A 20,431-nucleotide genomic window follows, 5' to 3' on the forward strand; every position below is an offset into this window, starting at 1 on the left:
TAAAAAAAGAAAACAGGGCTGTATCAACCAGTAACCATACATATAGGATATATATATATATATATATATATATATATATATATATACAGGGTTATAGCTAGGAGATTGTGAGTGCTGGTTAAATAAATTTGCGAAGCGTAGCGAGCGTAGCGAGCGAAGCTCTCGCATCTCACGGCCGTGGGTCCAGGGCCCGCTTAAGGGCCCCTGGTGGGGTCCAGGGGAAAAGGTGACGTTATTATCATGTTTTACGGCAAGGGAAAGATAAATTTGTTACTTTTGTTGTATTTCACAAGCATTTTACTTTTTTGTGCCGGCCAGTGGACTGTTTATTCACTTTCCAATGCCGGCCGGCAGGCGTGAGTGGCGGTTACCACCGGCCGACGCCGGCCGGCGTGGCTATAACCATGTATATATATATATATATATATATATATATATATATATATATATATATATTTATATATTGCTGACGAAAAAGATAAAGTAAAATATATATAGCACAACGGAAAAGGTCTATCAACACTAGTAAAGAAGAAGAAAAAACTAGCACCTCTATTAAGAATGGGAAAAGTAATTTTGTTATCCCACTAAAGAAGGTAACCAAGTTTATTCCAATGCTGCAGTGCTCAATAGTTTTAGTTGATCGTGAATGTCGGAGTTTTTCAACAAAGCTGGCAACGAAAACTGGGTTAATCAAAATCAATGAATTGGAAAACGTTCAGTTGACATAATTTGCCAATGTATCTGACCTATCTGTTTTTAATATACGCCAGTGGCGTAGGAAGGTACTTTTGAGTGGGGGGCTGAAGACTGATGGCCCGCCTGGGGAGGGGTCTAACTTCCAGGTGGCCTCAGATGCAATTTGGTGCAATATAGCACACTTCAACACCCACTCCATTTTGTAAATAATTTTGCATTTTCACCTGGCCTTAGATGCAATTTGGTGCTCCAAATGAGATTTTTCATTTATTGAGAAATGAAAAAGGGGTTTTCTGACTTGCGAAGCGGGGGGCGGAATGATACTTCCGCCCCACCATATTTTTCACTGGAGGGGCTGGCGCCCCCAGCCCCCGGTTCCTACGCCCTTGATATACGCCCTATAGGGAGACCCGCTCTAGATAGTCAGTTAACAAGGCCTTGTCTCAATTGGAAACCCAGACTCCGTCCACTGGCAAAACTTGCAACACAAGTTTTTGTGCCAACGGTTAACTATCTTTGTCTGAGATTGCTTTTTGGGTGAAATCTTTTTGTTCGTAGTCAGGGCCGTCTTAAGAGATCACCGGGCCCTGGGCCCGGCAATGGAGCGGGGCCCCTCAATCAAGTGAGTTCGAAAAAAGTTGCGTGAAAAATTGACATCCTTGACAATCGCTCAAGAATACACATGCCTGCATTTACCACCCCTCCCCATAGGCGTAGGAGCCTCATTGGATTTTTTTTGGGGGGGGGGGGGCTGTAACGAATTGCCCGATAAATATAACCAAAATTTTTTCACGCGCTCCGCGCGCGTTCCACGTGTCAATGTGCATATCATCACATGCCAATAACATAAAATCATTTTCCGTGTTATTACCCTTCCATATTGGTTAGAATTACTGGGAAGTCGTTACAACAATAATGATAATAATTATATAAGTTTAACCATTGGAAACACATTGCAAATTATTCTTCTTTCAGTAGGTGCCAGTGGCGGAGCTAGGGGTATTGGTCAGGGGGAGAGAATGGTCTGTAGGGGCGCTTTCGACACTATCTAAGCGGAGCGCCACTACAGGTTGGCGCGGAGTGTACAGAATTTTTTTGAGTAAAGATACTCCCTAGACCGCTGGAATTGACCCTTTCCATGCCTTGCTAATTTGCAGATAAACAAAGAATAAATATGTGTCATCGCCATTTGTCAGAAATTTGCACCAACAAAATGTGACAAATGTCAATAGGTAGATGAGAGCGCAATAAAAAAGTCAATAATCGCGAATAAGTAAAAAGTGGTAAAAAGCTGAAAAGGGCGCCAGCAGTCCATTTGAGTCCGTCAGGGGGGGGGGGGCATCCCCCTGACTGTATGGAGGCTCCGCCACTGGTAGGTGTCCGAACAATTCTCAGCATATTGCCCAAATTTTCACCCAAAAATGAAAAACATATTGCAAATTATTCTTCTTTCAGTAGATGCCCGAAAAATTCTCAGCATATTGCCGAATTTTCACCCCAAAAAAAAAAAAAATGAAAAACACACTGCAAATTCTTCTTCTTCCAGTAGGTGCCCGAAAAATTCTCAGCATATTGCCCGAATTTTCACAAAAAAAATTGCTTGGGGGCTGCAGCCCCCCCCCGCCTCCTACGCCTATGCCCCTCCCTATGTCGCGCATAAAGCATAAAACTTTAGCTGAATAACATACGTGATATATCTAAACGCTGAAATACATTATAGAAGAGTAATCTTCCAGTTGCCCTCCATCCCTTCCCTAACAATACTGGACTCACCATTTGTAACACCCTTGTGTTGAGTCTTTTAACTGGGGGAACTAACGGAACTTGCGGCATTTCTTGATCGTAAACTGTTGTATGATTGGCTGAAAGTCAATCTTTTTGAGGTGTTTTGAGGTGTTGTAAGCCTTCGGGCATTGTATATTCCCGGGTGTCCAGGTCAGATTCGAATATTTAATGTGAAACTCTCAAGTGTTTCACCAACTCTCGTTACAAGTTGTCAAGTATCGAATTCAATCAGTCATAATGGCCTATTCAATCAGTTTTCCTCCCAGATTAAGACATGGGGTTACTATGATTGCGGGGCCCCTGACATCGCGGGGCCCTGGGCCAGGGCCCAGTGGGCCCATGCCTTAAGACGGCCCTGTTCGTAGTAGTGCTTCGAATTTTCCTAGCTTTACGGACTATTGAAGACTGCAATCCATAGTTTGCTCTGCGATTGTTAAGTTTGATTGAATTTATACCAAAGTTCATACCCTGTACCGTTGGCTGGCTAGGAACACTTTTCTGATTTTGAGCGTTATGGCAACTTCTGGAGGAAAGCCTGAATGCAGTCTACGAATAACACCATAGCACTTGGTAGCGATGTCTAACACACTATATAGTGTATCAGTGTATATATCGTATATAGAAATGTACGTGCTCAACAGTTTTAACCGGTATAGACAAGTGCTGTTTAACTGCAGCTCTAAGGTCAGTCCGTCGAAAACATAGGTCATTCAGTAACACTAGGCTAAACTTGCTTGATCACTTTGCAGTGAACGTCACAGTGATCATAAGAATTGATACTATACCAGCTGTACATAAAAACATTAGGCCTAGCCTATCCTATTCTTAAATACCACTGACGATACTACAACTTACAAGGAAGTGCCCCTACATGGTTGTTAGATACGTTTCGATGAATTAAAGCCTATCGAATACTTGGAGGACCGACGAAGTGTCTAGGAGAGTATGTTTCTCAAGAATGACTTCAAAGAACAGTAAGACTCGACCAGGAGTAAATCACAACATTCTCAATAATCCCGAGCAAGTTAAAACAGTACAGAACAACGTCTTCGCTGCAGCCAGTAATGGTAAACTGTTTAGAATTAAGAAATATCTGCAACATTACAGCAGATCAGAAGTCAAATGGCTTTTAACGCAAGAAGTAGACAACACAACGCCACTAATAGTAGCTTGTCGAAATGGTTACATCGACGTCGTAAATTATTTTATTCAACACTGTGGGGTAGACATAGAGCAGGTTGGGTCAGTGACATTTGATAAAGAAACTATTGAAGGTGCTCCTCCATTATGGTGTGCTGCAGCTGCAGGCCACTATTCGACTGTAGAAGTGCTTGTGAAAAATGGAGCCATGGTTAACCACACCACCTTTTCGAATTCTACACCCCTACGTGCTGCTTGCTTTGATGGCCACTATGACATCGTTAAGTATCTCGTATCACATGGTGCCAACATTGAGCTAGCAAATAGACATGGTCATACCTGCCTGATGATTTCATGTTACAAGAATCATTTAGCAATTGTAGAGTACTTGTTGAAATTGGGAGCAGATGTGAATCGAAGAAGCGTTCGAGGTAACACTGCTTTGCATGACTGTGCAGAATCGGGTAGTCTAGATATAATGAAGCTTCTTCTGAAGAACAGAGCCAAGATGGCAGAGGATGCCTACGGTATGTCACCCATCAAAGCTGCTGCAGTTGCCGGACACACTAATATCGTGGACTATCTTGTTGCAAAATCTGACATAAACGTCACATTAAAAGAAAAGATCGAGGCCTTAGAGCTTTCAGGGGCGATGTTTGTAGACAAGAAAAGAGACATGCAGAGTGCATTGAGGTATTGGAATCGTGCAATAGATTTAAGGTATGCAGATGTGAGTAGGGTCCTGCATAAAAAGCAAGTGCCACCTGTTGAAGCATATGAGTATGCCAAAGAGGCAGAGAACGCTCAGGAGTTAGACAGCATGATTTGCGAACCCGATGAAATGAGAATGCAAGCTTTGCTCATTCGAGAAAGAATCCTTGGTCCGGCGCATCCAGACACGACATACTACATTAGGTACAGAGGTGCTGTTTACGCAGACAGTGGAAACTTCCATCGATGTATGATGTTATGGATGTATGCACTAAAAATGCAACAAGAGTCACTGGAACCGCTCAATCCTATGACACAGAGCAGCCTTTTATCGTTTGCAGAACTATTTGCGTACATGGTGGAGCAAGTGAATGATCCCCACAGCCCGTCGCTTACCTTCCTTGAAGTCTTTACGGTGTATGAGAAAGCCGCTTGGGAATTGTTCAGGTTTGCAGAGAGTAAACCGGTCAGACCGCTATGTGAGAAAGATACCACAGGTTACAACAGAGTGTTAACTATAGTACTACACCTCCTCAGTCTCGTAATTAAAAGACAATGTTCCGCAACTGAAGAAGAATTAACACAATTTAAGCAAGTGACTTACAAATTGGTTAAGAGGGATTTCAGAGAGAAAAGAGGATTACCATTACTTCATATGGCACTGAGTGATACTACTTCAGAGGTCGGGAAGTATCCAGTCTGTAAGTTTCCAGATCACACGGTTGCATCTTGTCTACTCGAATGCGGTGCAAACCCTAACGACACAGACATCGACGATAACATATCCCTCCATATAGCCGTTCGTAATTTAGACTTGACTACAGATCCTTCAGAGAGTGCAGAGGTGATTAAAACGGTGAAGAGTTTGCTACATCATGGTGCCCACTTCGATTCAGTAAATAGCAAAGGACAGACCTTTTTAGACTTAAGTCAAGACATTCGTTCCAACATTCAAGTCATGAAGTTCACGACTCTCCGATGCCTGGCCTCTAAACTGATTGTGAAGCATGGAATTGAGTATGCTGGTCATATACCCAAGCGACTAGAGAGCTTTGTTGCTCTGCATTAATCACTTTTTTTATATTTTAGAACAGGTAAGAACTTGGGACATTTATGCGTTGGTTTGACAATTTTTAAATTTGTAACACGATCAACAAATTCCATCACTTGGTGAACAGTGTTACACTGTGAAGTGTTACAGTTGCTATACATGGTGTGCTTGGTTCTCAACTTTATGGTAGTGTTGCATTGTGGTATGATTAATAATTTACTTATATCAAGACTGGAATTGGTGACACTTGACTAGACACATATCTGCAAATGCTTGAACATGGTTTAATTACAACAACAACAAAATAGACTTTGTGTGGTTTGGCACAACATACTTTAGCCCTGCCCTTATTCTACTCTGGAAACATAGATTACTCTATTTTAATATTTTGTATTCATATATATGCTATTTGCATTAAACTAAATAAATAGCACAAGGTTAACTTCACAGAGTACAAAAATACCTCTAGAGAGAGAATTATGGTAAATTTCAATTTCAGTTATTGTTCATGAAAAGTTTTCAGTAATATTGTCAACGATTTAGTGCTGAGGTACTGTGTCTACTGGCAGAGCTATGTACAGTACAAGTACTACAGTATGAAAGATAAGGGATTTAAGTACTGTACTGTTCCTTGTCATTGCACGGTAGTTGAAACACACAGAAATGTACAGTGTACACTAGACTGCCGAAGGAGCTTTATCATCTCTCAGCTGAAAATTACAGACATTGTACATACTGAGTTCTAACAAGCAGACCTATAGGTTAAAGTACATGTACATTATTAATCTCTCCATGAATTGTATGATGAAAACATACCACAATAGGTATTTTACTAGGTAAAATTTTGTACAGTGCTTGCCACTGCTTGGTAGTGTACAGAGCTGTGATGTGTACAGCATTTAGGCATTCAGGAATTTGGACCGCCCTATTAAAGAATGTGCATTAACTTCCACCTGTGTAACGAAAGATGTTGCTCCATGTGGTAAGAGTGTATTTAAGCTTCTGTCAAGATATGCTGTTGGGTACTGTACAGTAGGAAGGATTATAAATAATGTGTGTGGAAAATTCAAACTTTGAGAAATATGCCTTGAAGTACTGTATTAACTGTGCACACCAGAGATTTCTGACACAAAGTTTGTAATTTAGACTTGAATTACCGTACAGGTCTCCCCCTTTACGCTTTTCGTTGGCTGCATTTCAATAATACCATGGGAACACTGATCGCCTGTGCTGGTCAGTACTCGCTCAATAGAGCAACATTGTCTTTAATGGAGATACCCAGGACTCTTTTTAGAAACCATTGTGGGCAATAGGTTTGGTCGGACTGCTACAAAGCTTGGACCTAATTGGATTTAAACTAGTACAGAGTCTGGTGCTGCTCTATGAACTTTCAAATTGGTTACAAAGTTACAAACCAGTATAATACAATGATACAATATGAATACAGCTCCCTGTTTGTTTACGCAGATCTTGATGTTTCCACTTTGGCGCTGACTAGCCTGAGAGCGGGGGGTAACATGTGTCCTGTCCTGGCAGTGACCTGTCCTGGAAGTGACCAGTAGCCAGTCTGGGAGGTGGCCGTGACCCAGTGATTCTTATCCGGTGACCTACATTCAGTCTTGGAAGTGACCAGTGTTGGAAGTGACCAGAAAAAAGGAGAAAGTGCAGTTTGTTATCTTAAACCTAAAGTACAGTAGGTTTCATAAAGTTGCATTAAGTGGGTGTATGTACTACATTAATCAAGTAATATGTATTGGGCAATTGTCATCAGCAACTGCCCCTTCTGCAGAGATATTTTGTAGCTGTTAAGGGAATTTGCAAGCATCCACTACTTTATTGCTGCTTGAAAGTATTAAGACCTGAATCACTAAAATGAAGTTGTTGCTGCATATTGTAGACAGCCGCTTCAAGAAAACAAGATAAACAGCAATATGGTATGTTCGCTTAAATATTAGAAATGCTCTTCAGAGATATAGTTCATAATCCTGAGACTCAGATGTGTTCTTTAGATCTCTTCAAAAGGGAACACTAGAACAGCTGTCCATCCTGCCTTATACAGAGAGCATGACTTGATGTATGATAGAGAATACATTAGATATGCAAAAGGTAAAGAAAAGGGGGTAAGGAAGGAAGGGTGTAATGCTCTTACATAGCCTGCTAGATAGGCCCATCAGATTCCCTGGGAAGTATGTCGAGAGCTATATCTAACAATTAGTAGCACCCAGCCAAACAACCAACCTGGTGGGCACATTATTATTATTATTTTTTTCAAAATAAAATAAGCTGCAGAAAACAACCCACTTTTCACAGAGAATGGACTCTAGTCTTGTAAACGTTAATCTCAATCCTGGGAGACACTAAAACGTTATTACACTAATCTTTATTGTAATTATTTTCTTAGTTTTTCTTTGTTATTGTTTTAACAATAACAATGTTTTAACAATTTACCAATTCGGTAAATTAAAACTGCACCTTCCTACAAGTTTGTAAAATCAGTCAGCATTCTCATACAAAAAGAGAAAATACCATGAACTGACCGCCATTTTCAATCATGGATTATGTGTGAATAAAACTGAACAATTATGGTGGTACTTGCTAAGGCTTACTTTGGATGCATATTAGAAATTGAGTTTAAACCTGGCATTATCCCCTTTTTGTTCAAAAGCATCCAACCCCCTCCATTTTGAAGAAACCAAAGTACTAATGATGTAATATGTCAGTTGGCTAGCTGAAACTTGCACTCAAGGGATACAGATGTTCACCTGCTGTACAGTAATCAAACAACTTGGCTGACCTATGTGCAGATCAAACCTATCCATAAAGTAGTTTAATCAGCCATGGGGAAGAAAAACTCTGTTTTGAGTGTGACTATAAGTAGTATTGATACAATCAACAAGTGAAAGAATAAAGTGATAACCTGAATTGACCTGTTGGAAGCATATAAATGGGGCATAGTGTTACAACAAACTGTTAACTCTAATATATCAAAGTTCCCCCTCCTGCTGTTGTTACTTAGTACACCCCCTCCCCCCCTTACTCTCCCCCCTGTAATCAAAACAAATTTGCAAATGTACAAAATAGTATATTCAGACAGTTTGTAATCTAAGAACACAATGTGCAGATTCGGTCATATTTTGCTTTTGACATTTACGCACATCATAATAGCTATTTTTTGTGTCACTATATGGTCTCTTTAATTGTGGCAATTTGTTACGTCACATCAATGGAGTAATGGTCCTCACTAAACGATATCTTACCATGTTTTATGCTAACCTTATTAACTCAAATCTTGTTCTAAAGTCCAAATAAAATATTCTGTACATATACAGTATCAGTCACTAACCAGGTCCAAATGACTTTAAAAACTTGGAAAAAAAAGGAAGAAAAAAAAAAACTGCAGTATGGATGTATTGAATTTGCTTATTTTGTTACAATAATCTGGAAACAATTGGGGCAGCCATCCCAATCCAGTATTGCTAAATCTGATCATTAACTTCTGCCATCTTGTCACCTTAAAGGTCATCAGTTGTGGCTCTGAATGTGCTAGAAAGTATAATAATGCAAGGAGTTTTACTGTAGCAATCACATCGGATACCTTGTGTCGGACAACATTTGCTTTAGAAAGAGACAGGTTGAATCTCCTATATTTTCTTGAGACCTGTAATAGGCTCTAGCATTTTTTGGAATTATGAAGGTTAGTTGGAAGGTGACAGCTGAGGGGGGGAGGTAGAATTATGAGGGTTAGTTAAAAAGTAAAATAAGGCGGGGGAAGGTAGAGTGATGAGGGTTACTTGGAAGGTACTAGAATTGGTGTGGAAGTCATTTTTCAAGTTGAAGAACAACATCATGTAGCCTTTGTTTGTTCAGTGAGTCTGTTGTTTCAGACAACTACGTCCTCCCCCCCCCCCCGACTAACTCCCCACCTTCATATTCTCGTCCACCTACAGTATGTTGTATGGTATATAAGGAATATTTGCATGTTACTTGCTAACTACCATATGCCCAAAGCAGGGCCCAAACTAGAGACAAATAATGAGGTAAATTCTAGATTTGACAGGATGACTTTAGGCACGGAATGTAATTTGATATGTAGTAGACCGTTCTACAACACATTGCTAGACAGTCCAGATTAGATTTCTAAAACATATTTAATTTTTGAGAAACGATCCCTTTAAACAAGTGACAGTCATCAACCAAAGTGACTGGACTATTGAGTCTAATACACCGACCAGTTCAGTTCAGGTCAGTTTTGTCAGGTGCAACACAAAACCCTGTAGGGAAATTGTAAGACTTTTTTGGACCTCAAATGATATGTTTAGAACTTTACAAATTTGTAAAGGACAAATGGTGTTGAATATCATCCAAGTTTGCTCTGTTGTTCAGTTAAAATAACATGTTTGGTGTGAGTTATTAGAATTGCAAATACAATAATTTAACAGTATAACATTTAGGGTCCTTAAAGGAGCATGCCAGAGTTTAAGTATAGTTAAAGGGTAATTATCTTGAAAACCACAGTAGCTCTAGAGACATTACTAGTGCTCACTCAAATTTTTCTTCTGTTTTTTGACTGGACCATACTTAAACTATAAAATATCAAGTTCTGTCTAAAGTCATCAATAAACTACATTTAACACTATTTAACCTAAAAGGTATTTTTACTGAATTACTTAAATCAAGTCATAGTATCATGTCAAGTTCTCTAAAACTTAAGAAATGAAATGTCAGCAAAAAACAAAACCTACTATGAAACAATGTTACCCTGTGACTGAACTTAAAGTTAAGTAAATAGCATGTAGGCCCACATACTGTCCAATGTCACATGATGTCATTTACACACCCCCCCCTATAAGTGTTTAAGTGTTCAATAAATTTAACATTTTGGTGCTGTATGAAGTGTTTTCCAAGTACTGGATGCTTATTAACCTATATAGTGGTAGGGCTACATTATTTGCATAGATAACTAATATGTTCATTGTCACAGGTTAGCATGAATGACATCTCTGCTTTTATTATCTATTCTGTTATCTCTTTATCTCAGTTTTATATGAGTTCTGTATTACAGACTTATACAGTACGTATATGCAGTGCTGTGTAATGACAAAAGGTAACACACAGTAAATCTAAGTGTATAAAGTACCATACCATATACTGTTATCAAAGGGCACTCTTTATAATGAGTTTTTTGCTTACTGTAGCATGCATGGATGTTTCAGAGATGATAGTTCTCTGTAACAGTTCTCAGTGTCACCAACTTGTTCAGTTTTTCATAAACTGTACCAGTATCAGAATGTGGTAAAGTGGAGGTGGAGGGTGTGGTGGGGTGAGGAGGGAGTGTTGGTGAGGAGATTGGTAGGTTAGGATATAGTTACCCTCCATATTTAGTTCAGCTTTTCATAAACTGTACCACTATCAGAATGTGGCAAAGAAGATGGGTAGGTTGGGGTAGGGGTGGGGTGGGAGTGTTGGCTAGGAGATTGGAAGGTTAGGATATAGTTACCATACTTCAATCCCTTGTCCCCCCCCCCCTCTGTGGTGTCCTTCTAACCTCTCAAAGTTTACAGAAAAATGACATTTTCAAGATATAATGGCTGGCTGCAAGTCCTCAATCTTCATGATCGTTTATACTTCATGGAGCCATTCGTATTCAGACACAGGGTCTATCATGGAAACTATACTAGACTTAACTGGCATTATTATAATTTGGAGTTTGGAGTTTTTTCCCCAAAATTACTCACAGATGACGACTAAAACTCATTTCAGAACATGTCTGTATATATTTCTTTGAGTGATATGATCTTGAATAGCTCAAGATATTTTGAACCGATGTGAAATCTTTTTCCTTTTCTGTTCTGATACTTTGGCGTTTATTGACAAGTTCTTTTTATTGTGATGATTATTGTCCATTATCTTTATTTCATCTGTTTTATTTTTTTTAATATATTTTTTACCATACGACAAGTTATGTACACTTGTTGCCAGATCGAATTTTATCTTAGATGCCGGCACTTTTAGAGATAAGTTTATCAGTTCATAAAATTTTATATTTCTGTTTAAGTTTGTTTGCTTATCATTTTTTATAGTTGAACAAGAAGAACAAGAAGATTTGCATTGTAAGATTGGATATTATACCCGGGTGGCTGCACTTAACAAATCGGTTTAGTTCACAATTACAGTACTCAGTTCAACTTAATAGGTGGTATTAGTCAAACGGTATGTAACACAGCCCCTATAGTGAAATGAAGTCTTTGCATTGTGTACGCTAACATAAACTGTTTAAGTCATGGGCGGCAAGCAGTGATAACTATTGCGAGGATTCCATATAAGGTTCAACCCCGGCAATAATTCTTGTTATATGCAGTTCTTGTATAAAACAAAACGGTGTAGTGATTAGTAAAAATATGGAGTCGATAATAAGTGAGGGAGTATAGGGCGAGATCATTAGGGAGGGGGAGGGGGCATTGGTAAGCTGAACGTTGCCCCATTGACATTGTCAGCAGCCATAGGTATGTCTCTAGTTTAAAATCAAAGGTGTCCGTTACCAGCCACCCCTCCCCCTTCTTTTAGTTTACTTCACTATATGTCACTGTTCTTACTAAGTTTTAAGATCCCACTCGAAGAGGAGAATATATTTTCTATGTAGTTATGATTTCACTTTTAAAGTACGTAATTATTATCCTTATTAGGTTGTAATTTATAGTAATTCTCTGTGTGTGTTTCAAATTAAGGTGTTTCGTCGCCACATGTAAAGATTAAGACAGTATGCAAACATTTTACTTATTAAGCGAACTATTGTCTTATTTGCCTAACTAACGAACAAAAGGTCGGAGAGAAAATGGAGAATTTGCGCTTCAAACTCGTATATTGATAATTTGATTGTGATTGGGTTACCTTGACGCTGCACTGTGTTTTAGTTGGTTCGTCTGAGTGACGAAAGTGCAATTTATCTTACTTTATAAAAAAAAAAAAACAATAAACAAGAGTGGCAGCACGTCGTGTGAAAAATATAAACTGAGAGTCATTTTAAAATCAACATATTACAATTTTATTAAAAACCGAAATGAAATGAAAGGATGTCCTTGTCTTTGTCTCGCTTGTACCGTGATATGGTAGACGGGAGGGGAAGAGGGATTTGAGAGGCGCGGTGGAAGGGTAGTAGGACGGGGAAGGAGGGGGTAGGATAGGGAGTGGGTAGTAGGACGGGGAGGGGTAGTAGAACGGGGGGGGGGGTAGGAGGACGGGCAGGGAGAGTGAGAAGGTGGACGTGGTGGGAGCTAGAAGACAAATAACAAACATTGTTTTCAAGAGGGAAGGGGTGGGGCTAAGTTGTTCGTAGTCTCCCTTGGAATCGTCATAATGATAAGGTAATGATAGCCTTGAACCAACAAGTACGTTATTGTGATATAAAGGACTTTCCATCTTCCCTCAAAATTACTGAAACTGGCGGCGGTAACAACATTTCTTAAAAGGGATGAAACCACCATCTTCATTTTCGTGGGGAGGCCTGTGGGGGGGGGGGGGTCAAGGTGGAGGCTAAGATGATGAGTCCTGGGTAGGGGTTCACCCTCCATTCGAGATCATTTGGAAAAGTGTAGGTTGCTTAGATGTAGAAATTGCGGTTGATCTATTTCCTGACGGACTATTAAAACAATGTAAATGTATTTTCGACTGTTTAGGTTGTACTGTACAGGTTATATATTTATGTACTGTAGGCTACATGAGGCAATCTTGTTGTGTTCTGTCTGTCAGTAGGGGTGAGCCCCCCCCCCACCCACCCCTCGCGTTTGTTCTGGCGTTGGTCGTGATCCCCTTTACAAGTATACGTGGTCACGCCACGGTTTTAAATATACATGTCAATTATGAAACTGTCTCTTTGTTAACATGTAGGCCTATACATACAGGCCTCACGCCATACAAATTTGATTGGCATGGGCGCGGAATAAGTACTTTTTAAGAAAAGTGTCCCAAGATAGACCTTGGGCATGAAAAGCATCTTGATCCATCCGAGTCAACCCTATACTCAACTGTATATACACTTACATCGAGAGTGTAACCGTATGGTCTGAGTGAAACTACGTCATCGTCCGATCAGTATAACGAGGCCTACCCATGATCAGGTTGAAGATTGGTGAGCGATCTACATGTGTACAATTTACACAAACATTACGCATATAAACTCCGTAGGCGAAAGTGGTTGCGTTTTAATGCCACTATGATAGTAGGCCTACCCACCCCGCCTGACTGAGGGTGGCTCTTTTTTTCCACCACCCTCGCTGATATGATGAATTCTATAACGCATTACCGCCCTCTATAATAGCTCGAACACTGTGAATGTCTATTATGTAATTTTAGCAAAACAGATTAAAGTAAGGAACGTGGTCAAGATATTAGTAATTTTCAGTGTCAAAAAAATTATAAATTTTCATATAGTTTAATGCAATGTGATGTAATAAAAACGGAAGTTGTTTTATTAACTGTTTTTAACGGAGCTACATGGAACGCTACCTTCGTGGTGAAATACAAGTTATGTTCACAGACAATAATTTAGGAGTGTATTATGCGCACGGACACTTAATTCGTTCCATGAGGTTAAGGTAAAACTTCAGAGTCTGGAAAAGGCATATTTTGGCTTACATAAGTGATTTTATTTGTAGATATATATGACACATAGTAGTTTCGAGAGTCATCCAAAGGTACGTAATGTGTTTCACTCCTTACCCCGTACCTTGTCTGCGTATATATATATATATATATATATACGGTAATCTTTGTACATACCGTTTGACTGTTTGGGAGGGGTAACATATTCTTGGTCTTTGGTATAAATTCGTTCATTTCCTGATAAGGAACTATAGTAGGATCTCTCCGTTGTTATCATCACTGCATCCTTGAGCATGCTAAAAGCTTTACTAATTCGTGTGATTTTTTTTTTTTTGTTCATTTCTGAACATACCCTTATTCCCTTACAGGATGGAGAGAGGTTTAGATTCGGTAGGTGAAAATAAGGAATTTGTTTTGTTTGCAGTGTCAATCTACAGGAAAATAGCTTTGAGTATGGAATTAAAATTGTTCATTAAACGTTTCAGCACAAGTGATCTTATACAGGTATATATCAAAAATATAAGAATGATGTATTTGAAACGGCATCCCTTGTTTTGGTTTCGAAGATAATAGTATACCTTTGTTGTCATGCAGGCGGATGAGTGTGTTCGTTTTTAGTGTTTGACGCCTTGTTTGTAAACACGACATATCAAGAAAGGAAGCTTGGACCAATCTCATCTTTGGTGTGTATAGTACCACATTGAGTAGACTAAGCCTATTGTTTTGGTGAAGGTCAAAGGTCATTTGGAGTCACCAGCGGTCAAATTGTGGAAACCTTCTTTTATAATCTACCGTATCTTCCACCGACCATGCATGCATATTAGATAACATGTGCGTTGCGCCTCATAATAATAGGAGAGGAAATTGCTTAAAGAATAGTCCAGGTGAAATTTGCATTAAATTCCTATGTTCCGTTTTCGAGATATTGACAGTTGAAGTTGCCACCTTTCGTACCAAAAGTGAACCTGGAGCAAGCAAAACATTGAGGTTTGGATTTAGTCACGTTGGGGAAATGACCAGACCGTTTACAATCAACTTTTGCCTTGTTAGATGTTGTAGAGGCAAACCAGACGCAAAATCTTGGGGACCAGGGGGTAGAAATCGCCCGGAGTTTGCTTAATCTACGGCTTGTAGGTGTACCACATTGTATAGAAGAAGCCTGTTGTCTTTGGTAGATATCAATCTGTATGCTGAATAAAAGAAAAGTTTCCATCCCGGTCATCAGCTGCCAATGTGAATATATATGTTTGTCATATCTCAATATCTTTTCGCTGTACTACTTAGATTGAAGTATATGTTGTTCATACACTACAGCCTAGTGTGTCACATTATGTAGCATCATCGAAACCACACTGCAGTTTTGTTGTCTGTTTATTTCCTGTCCTTTTGCAGTCATATATTATGGCTTTATATGACGATTCGCTTTTTTTGTACATGGAGACGTTTTCCCTCCTTTTTTTTGGGGGGGGGGGGTGGGGGCGGTATGATCAAATATGAATTATGCAACTGATATAAAATACTTCATGTAACAATAACAAACCAGTAAAGGTTTATAACAGATCTGACCGTTTATTTAGTTAATGAAGTTCGATTGGTTATCAGCAAGAGCATACATTGACTGATGACAATATGCAACATAAGAATAAACATCAAATTAAATTATTGTCCTTCTTTGCCCTTTGTTCTTTAGGTATAGTAATAATTGTTTTGTTTTTGTTTTTGTTTTGAATGTTAGCTTCAAAAATGAAGAACTTAATTTGTACTTCAACAAACTATACTCAACTATAATGTGATGTATTTAAGATAACTACAGAAAAAAACAAAAAATTCTTAACACGTGTCAACAAATATAAAATTATACATTTAAAGACGAGAGTAATGAGCACACTTAGCAGATATATTGAAGAAAAAAAGAGAAATATAATATATATATATTCTCGCCATAATCATTCCCAGGTACTTTAACAAAAATCTCACATTTCCATCTGATTAATTTGCAAAATACAGACATGTTTGTTTGTATTTGTCAAAGATCACCTTTCTCGAGAAGTACTAAATAACCATGATATAACGCAGGAAGTTACAATTCCCACAGATATTTTGCTATATTACACTCTAACGTGTTATGTTACTCAGTTTCTCCCAATTTTAATAACGACACCCCTCTCATGGGAGATGGGGATATCAATATCTTAGTTAGTTCAGTGTGGACAGTAGAGCTGTTAGCACCTGTATATGCGTTTCACACCGTTCTATATATCTTGTTCAACATATACCTATAGATGTATATATATATAAATATAGTCAGTGGTTTAAAATACTTCCAAATAAGGAGTTTATTACACAATTCCACAGAGCTTCAAGGATTGTCGATTTTCGATTTCTGAGGGTACCGATGTGCTATAACAGTTCGCGCGAACTTGAGAAGAAAAAAAAGAAGAAGAAGAAGAGGAAGAGGAACAAGAAGAAGAAGATAGGAAAGAAATATGACGTTTAGTTTCTGACAAATGTTTGCTCTGATGTAAAAAAAAAAAAAAATTGTTCTTTTGTGGTTTGATTGATACTTTTGTCTTTTAACTGAACTTCATTAAAGAGATAGAAAGAATGAAAGAGCAAATGTAAGTAAACTGCTTACGTACTATAAAACGTATGATGATTCTGTTCTGATCACTTTAATTACTTAATTATTTGTTTATCATATGTACATATAATTGATCCTACTTATACATTTTCTATAATTTATACATTGATGAAAGAAAAAACGTAAGCTCATGAAATTGACCACGCACTAACCCCGGCTACTGGCCAGCGTATACTTCAGTTCTTTGCATCCTTTGGAAGTAAATTGAAATGATCAAATGTGCATGAAGTTTGTCCGTCCGTCTGTCAGTCTGTATTTCAAGCCTTGCAATCTGTCAGTCAAAAATAGTTTATTGCAAAGAATCGAATGCCTTATAGAACCCACAATTTGACTAGTGCATAATCTTGAAATGTTTTCTGGGCGAGATCCCCACACTCCCATGCATTCACGCTTATGAATGATCTAACATACTTAGTTTACTATAAGTACTGACATTAATGAGATACATTGTAATATAATACAATGCTTATTGTCCTGCAGATTTCCAGATCATTGTGCAAGCAGTACATGTAACATTGTGCTTTGTACTCTAAAAGTGTGGGTACGTATTGATAATGCAGTGCGTATATAGAAACGAACTTCATATACCATACTTTGGTGAAATTATTGGGGTTAATTATAATAATAATGATTTATTTAACTGCATCATGCATAAGTCTTATATAATATGTCTAATACTTTTACCATCCTTGTATTTCTAAACATTTCAGCCCTTTTAAATTCATAAAACATCTTTAAAGTATTGTATTTTACATCCCAAGTTTAAGGGCTACATATATCAACGGTTGGTCAACTTCATTTGAACTCCATATTGAAATGAACTTTGCTGCATGCATGAGGTTGCTTTATGATTCGGCGAATCTCTCCTTGTTTTCATTAATCCCCCACGGTTTTTTCCCAAAATAACGCATAAATGTTACCCGGCTTTAGGGTCGAAAAAGCAGCCTACGCGTGGTTTAACGAGAAAATTATTCATTCCATGACGTTCTGATGCACAGGTACTACATCAAAATGTGGGTGAGTTATAAGACAAAAAAACTTAGTCTAGAATGATTGATTGAGACAAACATCCGAACGGAACCATCAAAATGTCGTCACACCTAGTAGAAAATGGAGCAAGAATTAAACCGGAACTGGTTTACAAGTCATTACAGCAAAGCAATGTTCAGTTCCAAGAAAACTGAGGCCAAGGTTTTGTGTGATGATTTCTTGATCGACTATTTTAAGAAGCTGAATGCGTTATATTTCTCAGTAGAATATATAGAACTATATATTTCATTAGAGAATAATACAGAATATTATTACAGCATTATATTTCATTACAGAATAATACAGAACATAATTACAGAATATTATTCATTACAGAACTTATATAGAATCACAATCAATACAGAATCATAATTACATGATTATATTTCATTACAGAATATACTTTTAGATTAAGTTACAGAATTAATGCAGAACCATCATTGCAGAATTATATTTCACTACATAATTATTACAGAATAATTATGATAGAATTATATTTCACTACATAATTAATATCGCATAATCATTACAGAATTCTATTTAATTACAGATCAATACAGAATAATAATTACATGATTATATTTCATTACAGGATATACTTTTAGATTAAGTTTCATTATAGAATAAATACAGAACCACCAAAACAGAATTATGTTTCACTACATAATTAATACAGATAAATAATTATAAAATTATATTTCACTACATAATTAATACCGTATAATAATTACAGAGTTATATTTCATTGCAGAAATAATACAGAATCAGGATTACAACATTATATTGCACAACAAAATCAATACAGAATCATTCCCATTTAGTTAAACGTAAAACATTTTAAGGAATGGATTTTGTGGTTTCCCCGCTCAAATGAAAATGGTCCAAAAATATTCATCTTATGCATTCCGTAGCTTAAGTTATTTGCGATGAACAAAAGTGGCTCCTGCGTTTACCAAATATAAAGGGAAAGGGCAACGTCAACTCATATCGAAGCAACGTTTGTGATAGTCTGCCCTCTATAAACTGTTATTGCAAAAGTGCAGACTTCTTTTTCGTCTTAAAATTAGGTCACAGTGAACAAGACAAAATAGGGAAATGTTTGAAAAATATATATTAGTTTAATTTGCAGATAATCGTCTTAGTGATTCACCGTAATGTGACGGAAAATCAAACACGTAGGAAGACCCTTGACTCCAAGACCCTTTCCTGGACCTCATACTTCATAAAATGACACTCATGAATTGGAAATTGGACACCGAAGAACTTAGCTTCGATTTTTTCCCTCATAATATTACTTTTTTTTTCAAGAGGACAATTGTACTATCCAAATTTACGTTAATGAAATAACATTAAAATTAAGCTTTATATTATGATTGAAGATGAAATAACATATTAGCATATTAACGAACGTGTTATTTCTATTTACCAATATCAATTTAAGAGAAATAAATAAATACTTATAGATAGCTATATAACCTAAACAACGAAAGTTCTTTCTTTCTTCAGTTTTCAATACGATTTATTCCCGGCGAATTGAGTAACTAAAAAAAAAAAAATTCAAATGCAAATCTATAGTCTAGGTATATAGGCCTAACCGATATGAACGAAACTTTTCAAGATCTTTGAAGTAAGAAAAGAAATATAGAAGATTGCCTTCAACTGCCTCCTCTAGTTTAATTGGAAAGCATGAAAGTCAAACAGCTCCGTGTGTCCTTGACGTTAACAAGTATCGATCGACTGTTTTAAGAGCTCAGAAAACGGCTTAAATCAGCCTACTTAAAGGGATATCATATGATAGTTGTGTATAGTCCTGAAATAAAGTCGCGTTAAAAATGACAATTTATTTGTGAACTTTTTATGCTTTACTTCGAAATTTATAATGAGGTTTAATAGTGTCATGTATAACTGTAGATGATGAGAATGTGACAAACTTTGAGCTATGGTGTGGGGTCGGGGCGGGGGTGGGGGGGGGCTAAGGGTAAGAGACATGGTTGCATGTATAAGGCAACGTATTTTGTGACGTTAATCATATCCATCCCACACCATGCACTATACACCATTGCCTCCCCAGGTACGAAATGTGGAAGGATATTATAGGACAAAACACGAAAGATAGAAACGAAGAAAGGGTAAGCCGGAGCAGAAGAAGAAGCAATGGTAATTAGCCGATGGATACGTCGATTAATACGTCGATTAATACGTCGATGAATATTTGCTCATATCACAGAATATGACACATCAACGTTCATATAACTCCAGTTTAACTTTTGCAACAAAAAAGTGGATACCAACGGAAACAGGTACGTGAGAAATTGAACATAAAGGCACCGTATTTACGTCTTTCAAATTCTTCATACAGCAATTCGATATAAAAAGAGAAAATATTATCCATAATATCGCCGTGCACAGTGTGCATATAGTTAACATTTTACTATTTTGTTTAGATCGTTTATTTTGATACATTTTGTTCTGTTATGTTTGTTTTGGTTTATTTTTTTTGGTAGTAATAATTAATATGCGTAATATATATATATATATACCTTTAAGGTTATTGTAAAGTAAAAAGAGAGGGCGCTATTCCCAAGTGACATATTTTAATTATCTTTGATCATTCAACGTTATTTTGACTTATATAGAGAAATTGCACACCGTCCCTACAGGGGAGGGATATCACAGATCAGGCGCAAATGGCCCATTTACATCTCTCATGCTTTTAATTTCCCTGTGGAAGTGATGATCTTGCATGACAACGGTTATAAAGAATATAAACACTAAAA

The 20,431-nt window shown here is 37.6% G+C and overlaps 1 protein-coding gene across 1 annotated transcript; it reads left to right on the plus strand.

Annotated features, from left to right (window-relative positions):
- Window positions 1–3,150: 3,150 nt before the first annotated feature.
- LOC139978368 (protein fem-1 homolog C-like) lies at window positions 3,151–12,454 on the plus strand. The gene is made up of 2 exons (XM_071988517.1): window positions 3,151–5,429; window positions 6,854–12,454. The coding sequence occupies exon 1, from the start codon at window positions 3,443–3,445 to the stop codon at window positions 5,402–5,404; it is 1,962 nt and encodes a 653-aa protein (XP_071844618.1). The 5' UTR covers window positions 3,151–3,442; the 3' UTR covers window positions 5,405–5,429; window positions 6,854–12,454.
- Window positions 12,455–20,431: the final 7,977 nt, after the last annotated feature.

The sequence above is a fragment of the Apostichopus japonicus genome, chromosome 13, assembly GCF_037975245.1.
Source record: "Apostichopus japonicus isolate 1M-3 chromosome 13, ASM3797524v1, whole genome shotgun sequence".
Classification (NCBI taxonomy): Eukaryota; Metazoa; Echinodermata; class Holothuroidea; order Aspidochirotida; family Stichopodidae; genus Apostichopus; species Apostichopus japonicus.

What these genes read in the sequence shown, in the direction of transcription:
- LOC139978368 (XM_071988517.1), top strand. Translation starts at nt 3,443, where the DNA reads ATGACTTCAAAGAACAGTAAGACTCGACCAGGAGTAAATCACAACATT.